General features: G+C 36.8%; 1 protein-coding gene across 4 annotated transcripts in view; it reads right to left on the bottom strand.

The window, feature by feature from the left end:
- DCLK2 (doublecortin like kinase 2) overlaps positions 1-23,081 on the bottom strand; it is a 79,037-nt gene that overhangs the window by 8,099 nt on the left and 47,857 nt on the right. For all 4 annotated transcript variants that reach the window (XR_007376574.1, XR_007376573.1, XM_048942638.1 and 1 more), the window contains 9 exons: positions 18,075-18,147; positions 17,296-17,404; positions 13,508-13,565; positions 9,775-9,894; positions 8,039-8,185; positions 3,694-3,827; positions 2,530-2,607; positions 1,117-1,213; positions 151-231 (listed from right to left, as the gene is read on the bottom strand). Coding sequence is in view for 2 of the 4 variants with exons in the window: in XM_048942638.1 (XP_048798595.1) it covers positions 151-231; positions 1,117-1,213; positions 2,530-2,607; positions 3,694-3,827; positions 8,039-8,185; positions 9,775-9,894; positions 13,508-13,565; positions 17,296-17,404; positions 18,075-18,147 (897 nt within the window). In the remaining 2 variants the exon portion in view is untranslated. The remainder of the gene's footprint in view (positions 1-150; positions 232-1,116; positions 1,214-2,529; positions 2,608-3,693; positions 3,828-8,038; positions 8,186-9,774; positions 9,895-13,507; positions 13,566-17,295; positions 17,405-18,074; positions 18,148-23,081) is intronic.

The raw sequence follows: 23,081 nt of genomic DNA, 5'->3' as shown, positions 1-23,081 counted from the left end.
TGCTAGTCTCTTACATGTGCAAGTGGCAATAGTGTTTGAATAAACAGAAATGAGTATAGCAGAATTGTGTTGCTGCTTCTGAGGACTATACTGTAATAGAATTATAGATGTAATGTCAAGTTAGAGATAAGTAAAATGTAATTTACTCACTGACACCCAGGGATGGCTTAAGATCTGTGCTGCTGTATATCGGGCTTCGGTATTCACATGTAGCATCAGGCTAATTAACTCCTTTGTAAAGAAAAATGAGTGATGAGAATGGGAAAGAAAACTACAGTGAAAATTTTTGCTCAAAGTTCTTTTCGGCACAACTTTCTTACTGCATGCACGTTCACTAAGTTTTCCAAAACGAGACCAAAAAACAGCTCTTCCAAACATCAGCTGTAATGGTCCAGTTTGTTCTCTGTACTCATACAAGTGACCAGAACAAAACACAACTGGGACACAGTGATCCTGTATGGGCGGTACACAGTCACAGTACGTAAAGAGCACAAATTAGAACTATGAAACTCGAGAAACTGTTTGAAAACCGTATTCTCTTACGTATTCCTCCAGAGTAAAAAGATGTTTAAATCACTTCACCAGTTTACAATCACCTTGCATAGGACAAAGCGTATTGATAGGGAAAACTGCTTAATTCTAATTGCATGGTCAGGTCCCAAACAATCTGCAGTTGTGGCTTTCATCATGGCTTAGAGGCAGACACTGGTGCAAATGTCTTCAGCTTTATCAAATAGCTTCATGAACCTTTTGTTAATGATATGACTTCAGTCCATGTAGCAATAATTGTTCTTTTAAAGGAATGACAGGAGGGGAAAATTCATTTACGTTACAGTGGTAGTGCTGAATTTCCTGTGAATAGTTCATGATCAAATAAACCAAAATACATCTGATGTTTAGTGTTCTGCTGTACTTATTCACTTGGACAATACCATGATGGTTGGTCTGCAAACGTGAGCTTTCAGCAAGTACCATTATGCCAACTAAAAAGGTACAGCCGCATGGAAGAATGGTTAACGTTCTGTTGTGAATGTTCTATCCCACATTTCCAATAGGGCACAGTCTTCTCAGTGATTTGTCAGAAAAGCTCTTTAGAATTAGAAGATGTATCAGTACCTTTGCTGAATCAGTGATATTATCCCAGTAGGGTGAAGGAAATTCCAGCTTCCCCACAAGTATCTGATCAAAAAGGTCTTCCTGAAGGTTGTTTTCACTGTGGAACAGCAATAATGAAAGAGATAAGAATGAAATCTATCACGCGAGTTTTAAATTTGATTTTGGAAATGGAACAGAATTTGTTATATCAATTATTACAAGTGCCTACTTTGCAGGCTTATATAGCGATGGCACCTCTGAGTTCTTTGCCATAGTTATGCTGTCAGGAGTTATGCAAACTGAAAAATAATATTGAGTTGAAAGGACTTCCACTGGAATAGACTACGGAGTTAACACAAAATCCAATGACTGGAATGGTGATTTAAACCTAAGTCATTTGCCCAGCCAAAAGGATCTGCCACAAAAAGGCGTGTAACAGGGGAAGAATGCTAGTGAAATGAGCCTCTTCTAAGCTACTGCAACTGGATTTTGAAAGTATTCCACAGAGAGGATATGGAAAATGTGCAGTAGACTGGGTACTGGCAGGCTACAGGCTGGATAATTATGTTTGTATCAAAAACATAGGGTCATAAATATTCAGAAGTCAGGGGTGGTGCTGCTTTTTATTTAAACAAACAAAAACTTCTGTTGGTCTTACCTACTGTAAACATCCACTCAGCCTCTCACTGTTAAGAAAAATCAAACCTTTTGTGTTGGTTTTTCAACAAATAATTGCTAATAATTTGGTAAGACCTAATTCTGATGGCGTGGTATGAATGCTTTGCCTCCGTGCCCCAAACTCTATTCAAAGCAGTTATAATTTCTTTTCTTTCTTAAGCAAGCTATTTGTAGAAATAATGTTAAGGGAAGAATTCCTTATTAAAATATGTCAATTCCTTCTCATTCTCTGATGAAAAAAATAACGAACAAAACACATCCATCTTATTTTTAGGCTTCATTCATACTGTGACATTGAGAATCACATTCACAAACCCTACCAACCATATGGCGCTTACCAAAAGTGATTAACAAGATTAAAAACTCATCATAAGCAAATTCTTCCCCTCACCTCTGTGTGCCATTAACTTTCCCCTTGACGCTAAACCAGTAAGTTGCTGTGTCCAAACAGAAACACTAGAGGGCAAAGCATACACATTCGTTGAATTGGGGCCCACGTAGAAGACAAAAGGAAAATAAAGTGCTCTCACAGCGCTCCATCCCTGGATACAGTGGCACAAGCCAGTTGCTCCCATAGAAAACTGAATATGTAAAGCTGATACCAAAGCCTGATAAGATAGACAACTGAAACCAACTTCAAAAAGCATTGGTCTAATGTATATTTTTTCCACAATGCCTCTTCCAGGGAGATAGATGGGGCTTACAAAATGATTTGGGTCTTTACTATTTTTTCTTTTGACTAATAGAGATGCTCACCTGCGAAAAGGTGGAAATCCACATAACAGTATGTATGTGATCACACCTGCGGCCCAAATATCCACCTTTAAGCCGTATCTGAGGAAACAAGATTGCATTACTTATGCTGGATTGAAAAATAACTGTTTATTGGAGTGACTTGCAAAATTACTTGAGCTGGCTGTATGTTATTTGGATACGTGGATCTTATTTAGATCCTTCAGTCTTGGAAGCCCTGGTGGCACCACTTTGATGGAACTTCCCACCTCCCCTCACCTCCATAAGCCTCAAGGCTCTCCAGGGTTTTCCAAATACACCTGCATTCAATTCAGCATCAAGGTTTCTCAATCAGGAATCCCTGATGATAGAAGACAATGAGGTGCTTTCTTAGTCCTGCAGTAACTATCTCTAACGTTATCATGTGTTGCTAAGCAACAAGAAAGATACCAATTCTCCAGTCTCCTAAACGAACAAGTAACAAAGGAATAAAGAACTGCACCTTTCTTTTTAAAGCACAGAAATTAAAATGCTAGAGGTCAGAAAGAGGTCTTTTTTTCCTATTTCTTTTCCTACCCAGTACCTTCAATTTGTCCAAATTTAAAACGTTGCAGTGAAGTGCCCTCTGATGTTTGAGCTCATGGCAGCTCTGAAATATTTCCCAATACCACAAATACAGTGAAGGATGCTTGAATCAATCCAGCAAACCTTCTTCCATTCAGAAGACCAAATTCACAGTTAAGGCAAGAGGCAGCTAATATGGAAGGGAGATCTCTTGTCTAATAGATAGCAAGACTTACTGTAAAAATTATTTTGTGTTTGGGCAACCACTAGATAAATACAGAAAAATTCAGTTATTTAATTAACCAAGGCAACAAACATAATGTATCACCCAGACAAGGTCCTGACCTGGACATGATCTAACTAGACCTGCTCAGAGCACAGGTTTAGATAAGCACCACAAGTGGGGGTCCTTGGGAGATGTTAAGGAGGCATACGTGTACTCTGGGATCAAATGGGGAAGCTGGTCTGTCTGAGGAATTGAATGATGCCTGTTTTCTCATAATTATTTTGTTTAAAAGAGATTGAGGACCATCCTGATAGAGCATTCCAGTTCTCACAACAGTTAGGAGCTACCTGCCAAAAATGACAGGTTACAAGACCTATGTCTTAGTTACTTATCCTCACCCTGTCTCTGCAATGATTTCTGGAGCCACATATGTGGGCGTACCACAGACGGTATATAAAGGTCCTTCAACCACAGTTGCCAGTCCAAAGTCTCCTAGCTTCAAAGATTTGGTTCCATCTGCATATTCACATACCTAGAATCAGCAAAATAGAAACAATGGTGAGGAGGATATTGGAATTTTTTAATTTATTATTATTATATTTTTAATAATCAGCACCACATGTAGAATGTAGAAAAAAAGAGGTAACTTCCACAGCCATGTATTAAAATTGGGTTAGGTTCACAATTCTGGAATGTCTTCCAAGCTACATATTTCCATAAAACCAAGCTTCACTTGAAAGTCCAGACGTTAGTAATCTTAATTTAAAAATGAAAATTCATGAAGATAGTTTCTTGCTATTATTTACTCAGTTTCTCAACGCTCTTGTCTTTACAAGTTCCTAAAAAGCCAAAAACTCAGCATTTCTCTCACTAATATTTAGTAATTTAGTTACATGGCCATCTCTGTGGAAGTTTTAAATTTGAAATGTTAGGTTGCTGTCTAGATGCTCGCAGAGTAACTTCTTAGTGTGTCTGCTATAAAAATGTTTTAGAAAAAATACGTGCAAGGAAATTGTATTACTTTTCAGGATGCAAATAGGCTTCAGTTAAACCATGCCTTTGCACTTCTGTGAAAACACTGCATCTCCTCTGTCTTAAACGGGTGGAATCCCAGTTTCTATAAGGGTGCCTAGACTGGAACAGGAATAGGTGTGCTATGTTCACAAATAAGAGAAGACACTGGCTGAAATAGCAGTGCTGAAGTTATCCAGTGATACTTGCACTTTCTAATAAATTCTATGTATGGAGATTTCTGCTGTTTCTAATGTGTTTTCCAATTCTGTGTGCCTTCCAGAGAGATAGACAAAATTATGATAAGGTGCTAAAGTACTTCTTGTTACTAGCTCTACAGCGACCTCAGTAAAATAGTGTTATGTCACCTTTCCCTCCCCCATTATTATTTTGGGTTCCATTAAGTGATGTCACTTTGACCAATTAATCCTTATATATTTGCTTTTCATCATAGAATTTAGTGTAAGAATATCTGTAAGTTTAGAATATCTGTAAGGTTAGATCAGAAAACACTTGGTCAGATAGTACAGCTGGGAGCATTTGCTTTGGACAGTGTCAATTACTATAGTTTTTTCCAGCTTTTTTTGCATGACTGGAAAAAATGAACACCACACACAAAATTTGAGAAAAATGCATCTGTTCTGCTACTTTTATGTAAAGCGAAACATCTGAGAAAAACGTGTGTCAGATAACAGATTTTGCCATGGAAGCAAGAGTACAGATAACCTCATTTGTATCACTCTACAGCTGTAGCAGTTTGAAAAAATAAGAGACAATGATATATTTGGAATCAGGCTGTCACCAGGCTGATCTTTTCTGATCCTAAGATTTCACAGCTGGCAATGGTAGAATCAATTGATTGCTTCTCGAGCCCTATATGTATTTACTCCCATTTGTTGACAGACTATGCCCAAATGAGAGCAGCAGGCTATTTGAACCAGGTCTGAAATGAAACCAACAGAATTAGAAGCGGAGTGCCAACACTGTAATGAATTATCACACTCATATCTATAAACACTCATCTGCTCTTCCCCAAATAACAACTGGAGAAAAACAATTTATCTGAACAATAACATGAAACTTTCAGCTGTGGATGGTTCATGTAATTGCCAAATTACACTTTTTTCTTCTGCATTGAGGAATGAAGAACAAACTTGCAGTGAAATATCTGCATTCGTATCTTGTTCTGATAACAACTTAGTTCAGTGTGGTTTGTTACCTGATGGTGCTGCTCTCTCCACCTGCTTACTTTCCACCACACGGTGCACCAAATGAGTGTGAATGAATGAGTACTTGTTCACCACAACCAGAAAAGATTAATAAAAGTAACATTAGATCTCAAACATGACATTTCTACATAAGTAGCCAAGTCCACCAACTACCTATGCCTTCCAAAAAGGTACCCTGAAATAAATCAAACATGAAGCTTGAGGATAAAGACACAGGTAATAGCCCTTAAAATAACTGTATATGGCCACACAGCTTGCTCTGAATGAGGTGCAGTACTGTCAGATCAGCAGAGCAGCAGTGATGCTTCTACGCACAGTTTGTTCCAGCGCACAGCAACAGATTAGTTCCTTTGTTACATCACAGCTATGCTGACTGTTAAATTATGGATTGGGGTTAAGTTTCTGGTTGCTTGCTCTAGGGAAAGAGGAGAAAAATGGCGTGGCAATTTCTTGCCACAGTGCAGCTGGAGCTAGTGTTAAACTGAGCTGTCTGGCAGCTATGTAGGTCAGCCCATTATATAGCCTTAAGCATGTTAAGCAGGGAGAAAACCAAGCCTAGAATGCTGATAAGTTTTAAATATATTTTAAAAATGTAATGACGTATTTGTAATTGATGGGGACCTAGAGATTGGCAGCTACCATCAGATTGGTTTAAAATCTCTCGCTGGCCAAATATTTCTTAGGAAATATCTTTCTAAGCTTAGTCTTGCTGTTGCAGTCACACTAGGAAAGTTCAGTAATAAGAAACCTGACTGAGAAGTATTTAGATTTCTGTGCAGACCCAAATGCACCTGACTCAAAAGCCCCATAGATCATCTTGTTCTGAGTTATTTTGCTGCAGAAAGGAAGGTAGCTTATAATAGAAAGAAAAACATTATATGACAGTGATAACAAGAAAAAAACAAAAACTGGATTAACAGTAAAGGGAACTATAAGGACACATCCCGTATAAATTAATATTGTTTTGTTTCCTTGAAGTGATGTTATTATGTTGTTATCATGATTTCAGTGGAAGCTAGGACATAGGGCTCTAGCATCTCTAGAATGGTGGAAATAGTTTGGTTTTTTTTCAAATAATTGGTAGCAAGGCCTTTCTTCCTTTCTCTATATAATTCATATTATTAATGGAAACATTTTTCTCCTTGATAAACACGTACAAACTATAAGACTAATAGCATATATTTTTGAATGTATGACTGGTAAAGAGAACGTAATTCAGAGAGCTGGATGAACCTGTGCAAAAGAACCAACTACTTCCAAGAACAGGTAGCAACTGATGGGAATTATTTGCATTTGCATTCCATACCAATTAGCTGTCTTAGCATGCTGGTATTGTCAATCACTGTGAATAGGACTTGCATCTGTTGAGTAATCTCTTCAGGCTTTCTAGGCAGAAAGGACATTTGTGTCTTTTTATAATTGATTCAAATACCAATGAGAGCTTAAAATGAATTTAGATTGATTGTATTTGAGGAAGTGCTGATAATTAAGTGATAAATTTTCTCTTTTAAGTGCTGGGTTGCTATGACTATGTTTTCCAGGAGAAGCTTCCTCCCCTCTTCTTTTTGATACACAATCTAATTTATTTGTGGGTTTATGTCAGTTGCTGAAAACTGCCAGTAGAATTTGGTTGGTAAAGAATTAACTATTAATTAGAATTCAGCTTATAATCCCATCCTTGTAATAAATCAAAATCTATTTTGTGAAAAGCCAGGATTCCTTAATAAACAGGATGGACAAGTGTCACAAAAGGCTTTAAGAAATGACCATCAAATGTTAGTAAAAGCTCCTTTCATTCCTGATGACAGTGACTCAGGTATTGAAGGTTATGGTCCTGCTTGTTCATTGCATCACACCTAATATCTAACAAGCAGTACATAATTCTTATGTGTCACCTCTATGTAAGCAAGGCAGCACACTGCTCCCATTCTGTGCACTGTTCTCTAAGCAGTTCTCAGAACAGACTTTGTGGTCATGCTTTTCAACAGACTCAGTTACTTTATACCTCTGCTGAGAACAAAATGTCATCAGTCACCCATGACAAAATAAATGTATGTACGGAGCTCATTCATGGTTAGAATACTGGTAAGTCATTAGAAAGATGTTCATTCCTGCTATGACAGTAAAATTTAAAAAAGCTTTAGATAACCATGTGATCTCTGGAAGAAGTGGCTCTCAGCCCATCTATCCCCCACTTACAAAATGTAATAAATAATTCATCAACACAGCTTTAAAATTCATTGTTTGGTGAGACCATATTCCTACTTGTCCAAATGGCAGCCAATCAAAATGTAAATAAAGATAGGTCTAAGGACATGTTTGAGTATAGCTCATTTGGGTTACAGTGATTGCTATCTCATGGTAGAAGATTTATTTCATACGTACATATTCCAAATTAACGTTCCTTCTGTTCCCTGCTCAGCTTTTTGACTTATACGTACAAGCATTTGCATTAATGAGAAGGAAGTAAGAAAGAAAATATTAGAAAATAAATGAAATGTACCAGGAGATTTTCTGGCTTGATGTCTCTGTGCACAATGTTGAGACCATGAAGGTACTTGAGCGCGCTGGCCAGATTGTAGACCATTGCACTCCCATCTCGCTCTGTGTATTTTGTAGAAGAAGTGATAGCATCAAACAGATCTCCTCCCTACAGTAAGGAAAGGTAATAGGTCAGTCCAGGAAAAATAATAAAGATAATTTGTAACATACCATGTAAAATCTTGCACAAAAAGCATGCTCAGAAGCACGTTAAAATGTTAAAACAAATAAACACAACAGATAAAAGCTCCACAAACATAAAACTTCTCACCAAGATTGTAGAATGGGAACTTGGGTCATTTACAGATCACAGTCCTTTTTTGGACTTGATTTCATCTGATTGACTGCTCATATGCATGATATACAGAGATACCTCCATACAGTTTCTATTTTCTTCATCTTACCAGCTTAATTCTTTCTCTGATTTTGAGTAAAGCCTAAGAAAATCCAGCCAACAGCAAAAAGCCTAACATACCACGTTTTGCAATTGTAATGAACCGCAAAGTAGAAATGTTGCAGATATTGTGAAAATGTCAAGTTATTACAGCTGAACAGGATGAGTTTGAAGTGCAGAACTTACAGGTGATTTCAGAGTAGGCCTGTTGTGTAGTCTGATTAGGATACCCTCTTTATCTTGGGATACATAACAACATGTAAATGAGTTTCTGGTGCAGCATTTCCAATCATTGCCATGAATTTTATGTGGGTGTCTCTATGATGGTTACCCTGGTTACATCTGTAGGAGTGATTTATCTGAGCTGTGGGTGGCATTCCAAGCATTTCAATACGTGTGGAGAAGAAGCAGCAATTCAGGAATTGCGTGCCAAGCTGGTGGAATATTAAAATATTAATAAAATACTTTCTTAAAAACAGAAAAACCTCTCATTTAAAAATAACTTTTAGAATGAGAGATAAATGGGTAGGTTACAAAAATTCTGACTTGAACAACTGGGCTTTCTTCAGTTTCCCAAGCCGGCAACAGCTCTAGAGGTAGTTACGGGATCAACGTTTCAGGCAGGAAAAAAAGTGATGAGTTGCACTCCTCTGACAGGCTGATCAAGCCAATGGGCAGTGTTGCAGTGGGTGTACAGAACACAGGTAAGTGAGAGTGCAGAAATAAAACTCCATCAAACTTGTATCTTACATTCACAAGGTGACAGTAAAATGGAATTAGAGATATTTTTTCTCTGTACGTGTACAATAGCACCATCAAGTTTTTGGACAACTGGAAATAAAGTGAAGGAATGCTTCATACGAGGAAGAGAAGTGAAAGGTTTTAATTTTGATGGAACACAATCAGTGAAGTCTGGACTACTTGTATCTATGATTTTCTAAGATAAATTGAGTTTTTCCCTTTAAAGCAAATAATTAAATATATTGGTGAAATAAATGCAAATTTTCCATTACTATATGCATATCACAGGTACCCTCTGCATGTTGTAAATGATATAAAACCACCACCCACTTCTCTCTAGGCTGCGTACATAGTTAGCAAGATTACCTCAAATCTGTGGGTCTAATAGTCTAATTACAACAGAAGAGATGTAAATGCCACTAATGGAACTGATTGATAAGACTATTTGCATGATTAATAATGGAGATTGCCATTGAAATCTTATCTGATTATGTCTCCTAGACATTATATCCTTGGCCGACACAGAGAACTGTTCTATTTAAAAAAAATCTCCTTTGTCTTACCTTGACCAGCTCCATCACCAGATAGAGTTCTGTTGGAGTGTCCATTTCCTCTATCAGCATAATGATATTTGGATGCTTCACTCGACGTAGAATAGACACTTCATTTTCAATCAGGTGTTCCTGTCAGTAAAGGGTACAGAGGTATACATGAATAGAGATAAAGTGGCCCATTCTGTTATCCTTTGGTCAGCTCTTCAGGGAGCACCCATTTTTCTATTTATTTCACTTATGTAGTAAAGCCTACTGTCAGATGCTGGATTTTAACTTGTATTTCTGCCCAGTTGTACTTCATTGGTGACCAGAAATTTTATTTAACGTATTTCAAACACATAACCCACGGGTTATCTCTAAAAAAGACCCCAGAATAAGACAGCAATTCAGAAAGTGCAGGTTGTATTTCTTATGTGGATATTAACAGGTTGAGAACCTCTGGACTTGGATCTTTGTAAGCTGCCACCTCCCAGCAACAGCTAACGTGTTCTTGATCCTCTCCAGCCTTCACTTCTCATTTAGTGTACAATATTCAAGGACAGATTGCCTAGGATTTATTTTTCAAGGACTTGCACTTTAAAAAAGGACATGGATTGTACATAGGAAAATGATAACTGCTTTGGTTATGGATTTCAGTTTATTTTACATGCATCTTACACAATCTGCAAAATATCTACCAGCTCAGTCAACTCACTGTGGCTCCAAACAGCTGAACAGTGCACAGATTAATTTATCCTTCTAATTTATCCACATTTAATTTATCCTTCTATATATTTCTGAGAAAGTAATGGGTTTACAGAACAATTAGTTTCAGAATGTTTGGCTTTCCAGAATGTCTTAGCATCTGGTTAATGCTATTGAGTGAAGAAAATTGCATACAATTGCATGCATATTCTTCCACTGGAATAATGATTGGCATTTTCCTTTATAAATATTGGAATACAGTAGTCGTATTTAAATTCCCTGTAAAATAAGTAACACTGCCTGCCTAAAACATAAGTTTCCTTTCCTCTGGCTGGTAAGACCTCATCTCACCGGAGTCTGAACTTATTCATGTTTAACGCACTGATTAGCAGCATGCAGTTCATGCATTTGTGAGCAGAGCACGAGAAGTAGATGTGATCCACTGTGCATAAGCAGTGATTAAAGATCTTATACTACTTTAGCTTCTATTTTCAGGTTTACTTATGGATGTGTTGTGTTTTTGCAAAGCTTTAAGTGTCTGTGTAACTCAGAAACCACATGCCCTGTGTGCATCTCATTTTGTGAGTGAGGTGTGGCATATACGGGTTCAGCAGTCACACCTTTGAGATTCAATTTGAAAGAGCATCAATTGTCATTCTGAACAAACATATGTCTGCTCCAAGCAAAGGTGCTCTGGAGGAAGAAAACAAATAAACATGAAGCAATTTTGTTAAACACAATGCTCAATCTCATCAACAGACAAAAGTGAACAGCCACAGCGTATTAAGCCTTATGGATGGAAGCCTGTAAATTCAAAACTAGTGTTAGTTTTCTACCCAAAGAACAAATAATGTATATTCAATTTATTATATCCAATAATTCTCACTGAGACACAATGGTTTTTACCTATGCTTTCTTTACTTAGTTTGACTAAATTGTTAAATCGTAATAATCATTAAATCCTTTTGTTTAAACAAAACCCAGGCAGAAATTATTTTTATCTAAAACTAGTGACAGTAGCTAATGCTCATTTTAAAAAGGGGTTCCAAAACATTGTTGAGCTGTTGCTTTGATACTCGTTTTCAAAGCATTGGCTAGTGTATAGTCAGTTGGTTTCAGTCACTCCTCTGTTTTTTCTATATTTTGTCATTAAAAAAAAAGCTTTCCAACTTTTTTTTTTTTTCCAGTGTTTTCCTTTTTAGCACAATATAGATTTCAGTCTACATTCATAGGAATTATTTGAAGAGAATAATTGGTATTTAGGTTAATTGTAGAAAACGCTTTAGTCAATCCAAGAAAAACCGGTAGCGAGCAGTGGGCAACATACAAATCACACATATTTGGTTCAGATAGTTGTTTTCAACACAGGACTTATCTCGGCAAGGAGAGAGGGTGAAGAACCAACTTGTAGTAAGATTTAAATATTTACTTTGTTAAGTATGGTCTTTGCTTGCACATACACATACATCTGGACACAGATCCCTTCAAAACATACAAGTGGTAATTTTTTTTCCTCCTGTTTTTGTTCATTTGTTTTAAAGCAGCAAGAATGATAAGTAGAAAATATGTCTGAACTCTACTGTACAGAATGGTCTCTGGTCTATTCCAATTTATGGCGCTTAAGAGCTGACAACATGTAATAGAAACATCTGAAGTTGAAAGCATTAAAAATAAAAAATACTTCTTTTTCAGTAAAACACACTGGTTCAACTTTCGTACAGCCAAAGAAATTTCTACATTTTAATCTCAGAAAGGCAATTTTTGCACTGTTTTTCTTGAGGTTATACATTTTTAAGATTCCTTTCTAAATTCTCCGTTAAATAAACCTAGGGATATGAGATAAAGTAACGGGGAAGGAACATTCATCTCCTTACACAACTTAAAATCTGCATGAATAGACCATTTCTGACAGAGGTCCTCTACTTCAGAGCAAGCCATCACAGCAGGTAGGGTGTCAGTGCAGAGCAGTGTACAACTCCTTACTATACAAAGAACATCATGTGGACTTTCAGCATCTTCCTACAAGGCCGCTCCTATCAGTTACAACTCTGAATATTACTCTGCAGAGCAGTTACTCTATGCAATTGATAAAAAGTAATTAAAACCCTAACTTAGTTGCAAAGATAACTCCAAAATCATTTCATTGTGATCATTTACTTAGAAAATTGGATATTTGCATAAAAATAAAAGACTGCCCTTTTAGTTACACTTGAAAGAATGGCATTTCCTATCTCAGAGTCTTTAAAACAAAACTTGACTGCTGTTTAATACTCTGCCTTCTTTGTTGCTTTTGCAACAATGAACTGTGATCCATTTGAGTCATAAGTTCCTCAAGAGCCCTTTGTTTTTAAGGTCTTGCAAAGCAGTAAAACAGAAGTCTTATTTTTTGTTCCAACATTTAGTCTCCGTTTCTGACTATGATATAGGTCTATGACCTATAGATTTGTTAGGTTTTTTTTCCCTCGTTTTTAAATGTCTGTACTTGGGAGGAAGTCTGTGACACTCTAGGATACCTGCTTCTCTTACATAACATGCTATTCTGTTGCAGGCTTTTTTTCTTTTTTTTTTTTTTATGTATTAGAAATAAAGTGTATAGAACTCTCTTGTTAAGAGATCTTTGTTCTACAAGACATTTAACTACATACACAGAAAAAAGTGGTTGATGAAATTTCTTCCAAAATCCATGCTCCATATATATAAAAGGGGTGTGTACAGCCATAAAAAGGGATAAGAGATAGAGAGGGAAGGGAAAACAGGAAGTTTCCTCTTTTGTATTTTACAAATCAACATAACTAGGCTATGTTTGGTCTGATTTCATTTTGGACAAGCTCCGGTGTTTGTTAGTTCAATAAAAATGTTAACTGTTTTTTTACTCCACAATCTAGCAGACTAATGCTCACAACTTTTATTATTTGTTTCTTGAAAGGAATATCACCCTGTAAAACAGATATTCTGAAAACAGTCAGAAACCCAAACACACCCCCCATTTATGACTAATGAGCAGCTGCTCATGCTGCTGCTGCTGTTTTTCTTAAACATGTAAATTGTCGCACACTACCTTTCCGCAGCATTTAGCCTTGTCTATAATCTTCAGTGCAAACTCCTTTCCTGTGGATCTAATGAGAAAAATATGAAAATTTTAATCAGAGATCAGTCAGCATTATGTGGCGTTATCTATAAAAATATACACAGTGGAATGCCTTCACCCATGGAGGCTGCTGAGAAAAAACGCACAGAACAGACTTCATTTTGTTTTTCATTTTCTCAGCAACATTTGTGCCTGCTGTTTCCCTGACTACCACAGCCCTATTCACTTAATGTGTTATTCCTAGGCTCCAGCTGCAACTCATTCTTCTGTGACCTAGCACAACTCCCTCTCACCTCTTTACTGCAATGAGCAGAATTTGTCTTGGGCTCTCCACTTTGCTTTGTTCAACTGGTAGGCTTTAAAGATAAAATCATCCTCATTTATGATGTAAGTGAGGAGAGGAAAAAGTGTGATTGCCTCATGGAAAAAAAAATGGTAGGATTCAGTAGAGCTAAGACCCTGTGTTTCATGATATAGTAGTCCAAAATCCTGGTGAATTTATTAGGAGATAATTTTGTATTTCATTCATTCTTTTTTTCTTTTTTTTTTTTTTTTTCATCCCCATGAGTGTATGGAGCGTTATAGCTATCATCTATAGTGCCATGGCATTTTAGAGTGTGGTTATATCCAAAGTAAAAAGGGTGACTATTTTTGTAGATATTCTCTCCAAAAGAAGGAGCTCTATTTTGCTTTTCATCCCTCTAAGCAATACTAAAAATCTTCTACCTTTATTCAGAAGGGGAAAAAATGAAAGAAAAATGCAATACCAATAAATTACCTTCTTTTTTTTTTTTTCCTTTAATCAAAGATCACATTACTAATTATAGTAAGGAGGAGTTAAAAACCAAAACAAAGTGTCATAAAATCCTATTGCTACTATCCCATTTTTGTGTTAGTACCTAGTGTTACGTGTGCCTCAGAACACCACATGTAATGGTGTTCTGCATATATAATAAAATCACTGCAGGCAATTACAAAAGAAAAAATTAGGTACATTATTAAGTTAACAAGTTAATTCTCAGTATACTTTTGCATTATATACAGCAAATCAAAATTGCTACCTTACAAAAAAGGAACTGAGTTAACATTTCACATTCAAATGATCCATTATTTAAAAAACGCAGCAGAGAATCTCTGCTCTCAAAGTGCAGCTGTATCTGCTAGGTTGTCATAGTTACAACCTGATCCAGTCTTTAGATAGAAGTGTTATCTAAATGGTATCTGTGAAATGCTATCCTCTTATGAACAGACACAGAATCTACTATGAACACAAAGCGTAATTCCAAGCACAATTTATGTTATTCTAAATTAAGTGCATTATCTGAAAGTCTGCAAATAACTGATCAGCAAAACCCACTTAGGAAACCTTCAGCATTTGTGCAGTGTTGAATGAGGAGCTAACATTCGTAAAGCCAGTTCATGAGGCAACTTCAAATCCCTCCTGCAAATGCTATAGTATAGTACCTAAGAAAATACAAGGGATAGCAGACGCAGTTTGTGTGTTGATATCACTGCCTATCATATTGACCAGTATTGTCTGACAGGTTGCTGGCATTCCTCTGTCTAGCTGTCAGTATCCATCTGTTGACTCATGTCTTCATATATATATAGACATATAGGCACCCTTTGGAAAGGAGACCATTTTATTTTGTAGAACAGCTGATGTAACGGCTTCTTGGCTCCACACCCAAAGTGTTCATACATGACATGATGAGAAATTAAGTATAATAATTACTAGAAATTAAATGAAAAGCATTTATAGTTGGTATTTCCTCTCTCCTTATTATCAGCAACCATTGCATTTTTTTTTTTTTTGTAAAATTCATTTAATAATGCTTTACTAAATATAAAGATGGAATTGAGCTTAAATTTGACTTTTTTTTTTTTTTTTTAATGTGAAGGTTGTTTTTCTAGCCCAGTCCCCTCATCCCAAAAAACACAGATGACATTTAGAAACCAAAGTGACATAGTAGCCCTTTTCCCATTTTCAGTGGAAATCATGCCGTTTCCAAAATGCATAGTAGTCATTTCTGAAAATATTAAATTATGCAATCTTATGAGTTTAACCTTCTTTCTTTTATAAACCTTATTTGCTCCACAACTTAACAAAGGATTTGTGGCCAGCTTTAGAGCATGTGGGAGGACGCTGTGAAGCGTAATTCATTTAGTTTCTCTCAAGCCTCTTATGTGTGGCTTCTTGCAGAACAAAATGGACTTTAAATTCTTTTTTCAGCACACTTGGCATTATTGCCTTCTTATAATTTTTGTAACGAACCTGCAGTGTTTAAAGCGCTAGGGAAATGATTTCACTGTAATGTGGTACTGCTTGTCAGGAACACAGTTTCCTGGTGGAAACATCAAGCCCATGGAGTCTGGACATTAACACTGAAAGAAGCATTATCTAATCCCTGCACTTGCAACACAAAGTTATTCGGAGTGTACTCATCACTCAGCCATTTTTTATTTTTCCTGTATCTGTACTGTAATCAGATTGCATCTCTAGAAGCTGTCACCTAAGTCTTTATTCGTTAATTTATAAACCTGGTTGCTAGTATGTCATCAAGTATTAGCAATAATCATCATTATTATCTGCTATAAATCAAAAGAGAGTACTAGATGTATTGCATATTACCTACCAATACTACTTTCAGAAAAGAAAGAACACAGATACAGTATCAAGGAATTTTTCTCTTGAGGGGAAAAAAAGGGGTGCATAAAGGTAGGGATTGTAATTTATACATATATGTTCAGCATGTTCAGTCTCACTGCACAACCCTTTTGGGTCATTTGCGTGACTTAGCAAGAATGCCAGTGTGTGAATATATGATCTGCTAAGATTGGAAAGAGATGTTCTTGTTCAAAATGATGTTTATTTAAGGTAAACCAACAGATGTGGATCAAATATATTGATAACTGCTATGGATTTTATAGAATTTCCTCAGTGCTTATAGTCAAGTTGGAGATTCTTCTTAATGTTTAAGCTGACATAATTCTCAGATTGATAAAGAAGGTGGTTCTAAGACATAAACTGAGCAAGTGACAGTCAAATCATCTGTTCTGTTTACAACAGCAGCAAAGCATGACACAAAGCTTGCAGAGAATGAGCAGTAATACAGCACAGGTCTGTAAAGGTGTCCTGCTTATCCTCAGGGAAATCAGGCACAAGAATATTTCAGAGTCTGGAATATTAAAAGGCTGACTTATGGTCTTTGGCTCCCCACTTTGCTACCCCACTGAACAAGCAAGCAGAAAGGAGCCAATCACACAGGCTATCTGCTGCTAACTGTATGCTTTTAAAAATACTTTGTTCACAGTATACCAAAAGCTGTGAAGAATGATGTCAGCAGCAAGCAGTAGGATCCCGTAGCAGCAAAATTGCTGAGGCTTCCTGAAAGACTGTGTCTTAGGTGCCACATTGGAATGCCACATCCTGTCATTTCCAACAGTCTCATGTGGTGTGAACGGGTTTCTTGAAGGTCTGTAGTGTTTCCTTAAGAGCCTCCATTAAGAAGTGGTATCTCTTTCAGCTTTGGGGATTAAAAAGGTACATTGCTCTGCTGTTCTCACATGCCTTTGGTGGAATAATACATAGGAAGCTCTGCGTATTTTGCTTTGTCTAGTTCTCCTAAAGTGTAAGCATTTCTTTGTAACTGCCCTTTGCTTTCATCTCATCACATTTCCTATGCAATCGTGCTAATGCACAGGGGTTCTATCCAGTAAAATAACAGTTGTCACTACTGAACATTATCCTTGCTCACCGTTCTATGCACTCCTTCACAACAGCAAAATTGCCATCACCAATCACCTTTCCGACTTTATACTTCTCAAGAATGGTGGATGACCCTGAGCACTTGTTTCCATTCACACCTGCAGAAAAGCAAGGTCAGTAACACAAAGTGAAGAGAGGTGTCAGCAGGGTGTAATATATTCCCCATAGGTAGATACAGAATTAAAACAGTCACAGATACAAAACGGAAGTGTAAGCTGTTTTCTTCTCTGCTTATTCCCTTATTTTTATTCTCAAACGTAAGAATGAACAGCATGAGGCAGAGTTGTTTGACCTTTCTTGCATGTAAGTCAACTATTACCTTTAGGGTGGATGTATTGTAAAAGTGAGGAATGCAGTTAGAATGCTTTCTGAACTCAAAATACTTTTTCTGAAGTGTCTTCACTTTTTTTGAATATATGAAAGGAAGATTTGTCAACAGTACATGTAAAATCCACAATGGCAAGTAAAAATGTATATTTTCTTTATATGATAAAACGCAGCATCCAGTCCAATTGCTTCAAGTTTTTGTTTGTTGTTTGTTCATTTAGCCTAAACCAGGTTATGCCACTGTCATATCTAGCCTTCTTCAAAATCTTCATCAATTACCTGGATGAAGGGATACAATTCACCCACCCAGCAAGTTTGCTGATAATACAAATCCGGGAGCAGTGACTGACAAACCAGCAGGCTAACATCTAACATTGCTAAACCAATTTTTATTTACAGCAAAATTTTTGCAAGGGCACTTAGTAATTGTTGGTGACCTACCTTCAGGACTCTGGCAATGGAGTGATTCAGGTACACCATTCACATTGGACGATGATCCACCATGAGGAGGGATCTATGAAAGCAAGTAAGATCTTATTTATCATGATAAAGAAACTGCAAGGAGGAGTCAGGAAGAAATATAGAGAAAACAACAGAAAATTTACAAAAAACCTCTAAATTAAACACCTCTACAGCGTCAGTTTGCTTTTCCACTCTCATTTTATTTTTACTCTTGCTTTCTCACAGCTCATCTTTCTTAACATAAAACACTGTTTTTCACCAAACTTAAGACACAAGCTTGATATTCCTCTTTATAGAAGTAGTTGAACACGTTTTAGCAAAACTGCTAGCAGCAAAGAAAATACTCTCCCACTGCACAAACATTCTCTCTTCATTCTATGGAATAAGATAGCTGCAATACACTCTGCATGCTGGGTAACATGTCTGTTCATGTCGGCTAGAGATTCAAACCCAGATAGAGCCACCTCTCGACACCTATCCAGCGGTCTTCTTCTAACACATCTACTTCACAGCTGGCACTGCCAGAGGTTTCCCCAGCTGAGCTCTGTCAGTCTATGCCCTCTTCAGATTAGCACTGAAGCATGCTAAGAAGGTAATGTGGAAATGCTCTCATGACTCTACTAGTTTACATACAAACAACATAACTTTGTCTTAGGGTGCCTAGAACCTCTATGATAGCCAGATTTGCTTGGCATTTTAAAAGTTTGTACTTTAGGTTATTATGGATGTCAAGATTGAGGATCTCCACTAACAGTACAAGTTAGACGTCTTTGCAAAAGCAATCATCTAACTGGTTTTGAAGGATAATGTGTGATGAAAACAGCTTTTGCTGCACTAACATCTTAACTGATAACTTGATCTGAACCTTCGCAGTTCCACTCGAAGTTGTCCTGTCATAATGAGCAATCAACTTTTATTTAAAAATGGGGTGGTGTACAAACAAATGCAGTGAACAGTAAAATGTACTGATCTGTTCTACGTGCTGCTGTTTTTTATAACTTCTCCCACTACAGTTAAATGCAGTTTAATAATTCAGTAAGTAGTATTAAGTATAAAATAAAATAAACATAAAATTATTACATCATCCCATTCTATGTAGTATTTCTTGCTGTTCTGTGAATTCCCAATACCTTGTTTTCTTCGTGGGCTATTACAATAGTTCTCAGTGCTCACCACATCAAGGATTAAAATGCTTCCCTGCCTTAAGCTCAGTGTCTGTTGAAATGGCTTTGCATGACACCAGGAATCCAAATGCAGCATTTTCCATTTAGCTGACACTGTCTGGTTACACTGCAGAATATTTTAAATCATTAACACTATTGTCAACGAAAAAACTGAACTGACAGATAGGGATATTGTCTAAAGGCTCATGAAATGCTAATGAATGCTTAAGTTTCTAGTGGCAGCTGAGCTGCCAGATCAGCTAAAGGTACAGTAGCTGTACAACTGTACAGCTGTACAAGTTAATTTTGCAGAGCCTCTGTTGTTTACCAGCATTTGGCATAGCAGTAGCATCAAACAGCAACCAGGCAGCTACTACTACTACTCATTGCTAATAACCTAAAATGAGACTGTGTTAATGTAACAGTTTTTCTGAGCTATTTGTTTTAACAAGGATTAGGAACAAGAACACTTAGTTTAAATGACACTGATGCAAAATCATGAGTCAGTCTCCTATCCCATCAGTCACATCTTCAGGTATGAAACAGGGGTAACAGAAGAGATCCCTGCAAAATATTAGACATGAGTCACACTAAAACATCTGTAATCCGTTTGGGCTTTTGAATGAGTGAAAATACAAATGAATACCTAGCTCACATTTCCACCTTCCTTCATCCTTATAATCAGGTCAGAGCATGACTAGGCACATAACTTCTTACCACTGTATTTACAAGAACGAAACAGATAGGAGCAGGAAAAAAGCCAAGACACAAAAAGCTAAGACAATAGGAAAAGGAAAAATTTTAATGTTGCTGTTCTAGCTGAGATGATTGATCAGAACCTGAAACAGCAACTTAACCTTATATCTGCCAATAATTATTTACCTCGTGGCTCTAGAGATGAGGTCTAACCCACTTCAGCTGTATTTTGGGAGCTGGGTCTACTGGTCTCGGTTCCTCATTGGCAAAACCAGTCTAGTCTTTCCCTACTGTGTCAGAGTAGACATAAAATCTCCAGCTGTCTATGATGTACTTGATTAGACAGAAAAGGTGGGAAAGCAATGTGAGTTAATAGCCAAGTGACTCATGGCTAAGTAACAATTATTAATAAGATATATTCTAATCATTAAGTACCCAGTGATTTGTGGTATTTTGAGTATCTTGCACGATTGATATCCCTAGTTCACTAGTCATGGCTGGATTTGCACAGAGAAGAGAAAAGGATGCACACTGATACACTACTGGATACAGATGGAATCTATGATCACCGCGCAGATTAAACTTTGCAACAACTCCTCCTCCTGTATTCTAGTCTACACTGTAAGCACCTTCAGTACTGCTCCCCTTACACTGTGCACAGGACATAAATCCACCTTCTCTCTCATATGCAAGTCATAGAAAACTCAGACCCAAGGCAATATTATTACCTCATTGTATGACACCTGTTTCTACCATAAAACAGCCAAATAATCAAAGTAGAATTTTCTTTTTTTTCTTTTTTCTTTCAACATCTGAAGTATCCAGGAAAAAAAAAAATCAACTGAAAATCACAAAAGCTTTTAAATCATCACAGAATTCAAGAGATGAAGTAAAATGAGTATGCAAGTATAAGGTGATGGGTAAGTAGGGAGGGACTGGCCAGGGTCCCTGAAGATCTGTTTCAGAGCCTGAGTCTATGATTTGGGAGATAAAAAAACAGCAGCTTGTCAGTCTTCATTTCAGTTAATGCTACTCACCCAGTACATAAGACTTTCATATGTCTTTTGAGTCAAAATGCTACCATACCTCAGAAAAATTGTGTTTATATAAAAAGATGGAAAAAGTAAGAAGGTAATCTGAGATAAGTGTACATCTGGTGGTGGGATTTTATTTTTCATCTAACGAGAGTCTCAGGAAGGATCCACAGATTGAATTTCACATTCTACTGAAGTAGAATGGTACCTTAATTGACTAACCTTTGCACTCAGGTTAGATAAACTGTCCATGATACAAATGTTTGTAGAAATGTTTTGGTGTTGTTTTTTTTTTCCCCCACATTCAATAAGTAACTTCTTCGTAGCCATATAGGATAGTGCCTTCTAGAGCATTTTTTTTTTCTGCAGTGTTACTGCTTCCCACCTAAAGGTGTCTTTGTGTCTGTTTCACTTCTCAGAAGACTTCTGTCACCGAATTGCCTGGTCTGGTGTACATGGCTGTACGTGTACGTAAGTGCTTTATTACAATGCTCAATACTAACAAATCTCTAAGATAAAAACAACATAAATACATTTTGTTGCACTGCTCTGGTAACACTGAAGAACCATGCAAAGATTTACTGTTTCTCCTAAAGAGATTCTGAGTTTCGCCATATTATGTAAAGCTTTCAGAGAACCTAAGGCAGAGATAACATAGAGTTGAATACATTGGTTTTCTTCCCATCACCGAATAGCCAAGTCTTTTTATCTTCTCTATGAACAAGAAAGAAACTTAATTGTAGATTTACCAAAAGCAACACTTAAAGAACTCCTCTCAGAACTGCTGTTGCCTAGGCTGGATAATTCCTTGCATATATCCCTAATATGCCATGGCTAACAGGCAAACATGCATACAATACTAACGATTACTGCCTTGATGGAGATAGGTACTGATCTCTCAAATCACTTAAGCACATGTTTAACTTTAAGTAAATTAACTGTCCCATTGAAGTATAAGGGACTAATCAATAGCTTAAAATTAAGCAAGTGCTTAACTTAATTCTGGATTGGGTGTTAATGCCCTTTCTCTTCGCTCAGTAAGTCAAAAAAGTAACATAAGACAAATTCAAACACTACTACTTAGCATAATTGCAATTCTAAGAAATGCCTCAACTGCAAAGTATAATTTTATTAAGGGAAAAAAAAAAAAAAAAAAAAAAAGGTAAGACTTCAGAGTACTTGATTCCAGTAAGAGACAACAAAACACACCCAAGTAAGGATATTACAACACTACTGTTCAAAATCTCATACATACTGTAGTCTCTGATGATTTTTATGATACATGTCATGCTTAGTAACACATGTACCAGGTGAGCTAGGAGTCAAAGAACCCTTTATGACATTACATATCCAGGTCTATAAGCACACATTAAGAACCAACTGCAAGTAACAAGTAACCATGTAGTTCATGCCCCTATCTGTTATCTGTTATACCTAAATCCTTACCTTGAAACAAACCTCTACAATAGGTTAAATGCAATAGGTTAGAGCTCAGATTGTGAGGTTAAAAACATAATGACAAAAGGAAAGTAGTACGCAACTTTGCTTGCTTCTTTAATGTGTGCTATTATTTATTCATGCAGTTATAGTCAAAAGGCAACATTGTGGTGTATCTTTATTTTTCACTTACTAGACTAGAGGCATTTATTTAAGGTTGTAGGAGAATTGTGTAGTGTTTATTATTCTGCACCCATAGCATAAATTCTGATGACTTCAATATCATTTGAGAGTCCAGAAAAAATTTTTAAACACTTTTACAAAATCGGAATGTTGTAGAGCACATTGGCTTAATGTATGCAGTGAACAATTAATAGCATATGGGTGCTCTATTTGGAGAGCCAAAAAGGAACAGAAGTAAAACCTTTCCCTTAGAAGATAAGCTGTTCATCAGAAGTGTTTTCTGCAAGGAGATTCTGCACCTGTACTTATAAAGCAGTGCAAACAGAAGGAATCCTTGTGGACTGAGAAGGCTCCACTTTAAAGGAAAAGGCAGCTATAATACTGCATTTCCAAAGCCAAAAAATCCTCAGAAATATTCTTTATACCTTCGCTGTCTGCCACAGTATTTATTTATATCCTCATTTTCGTTCAGC

The sequence above is a fragment of the Lagopus muta genome, chromosome 4 (genome assembly GCF_023343835.1).
Source record: "Lagopus muta isolate bLagMut1 chromosome 4, bLagMut1 primary, whole genome shotgun sequence".
Taxonomy (NCBI): Eukaryota; Metazoa; Chordata; class Aves; order Galliformes; family Phasianidae; genus Lagopus; species Lagopus muta.
This window is presented reverse-complemented; position numbering and strand designations above follow the sequence as displayed.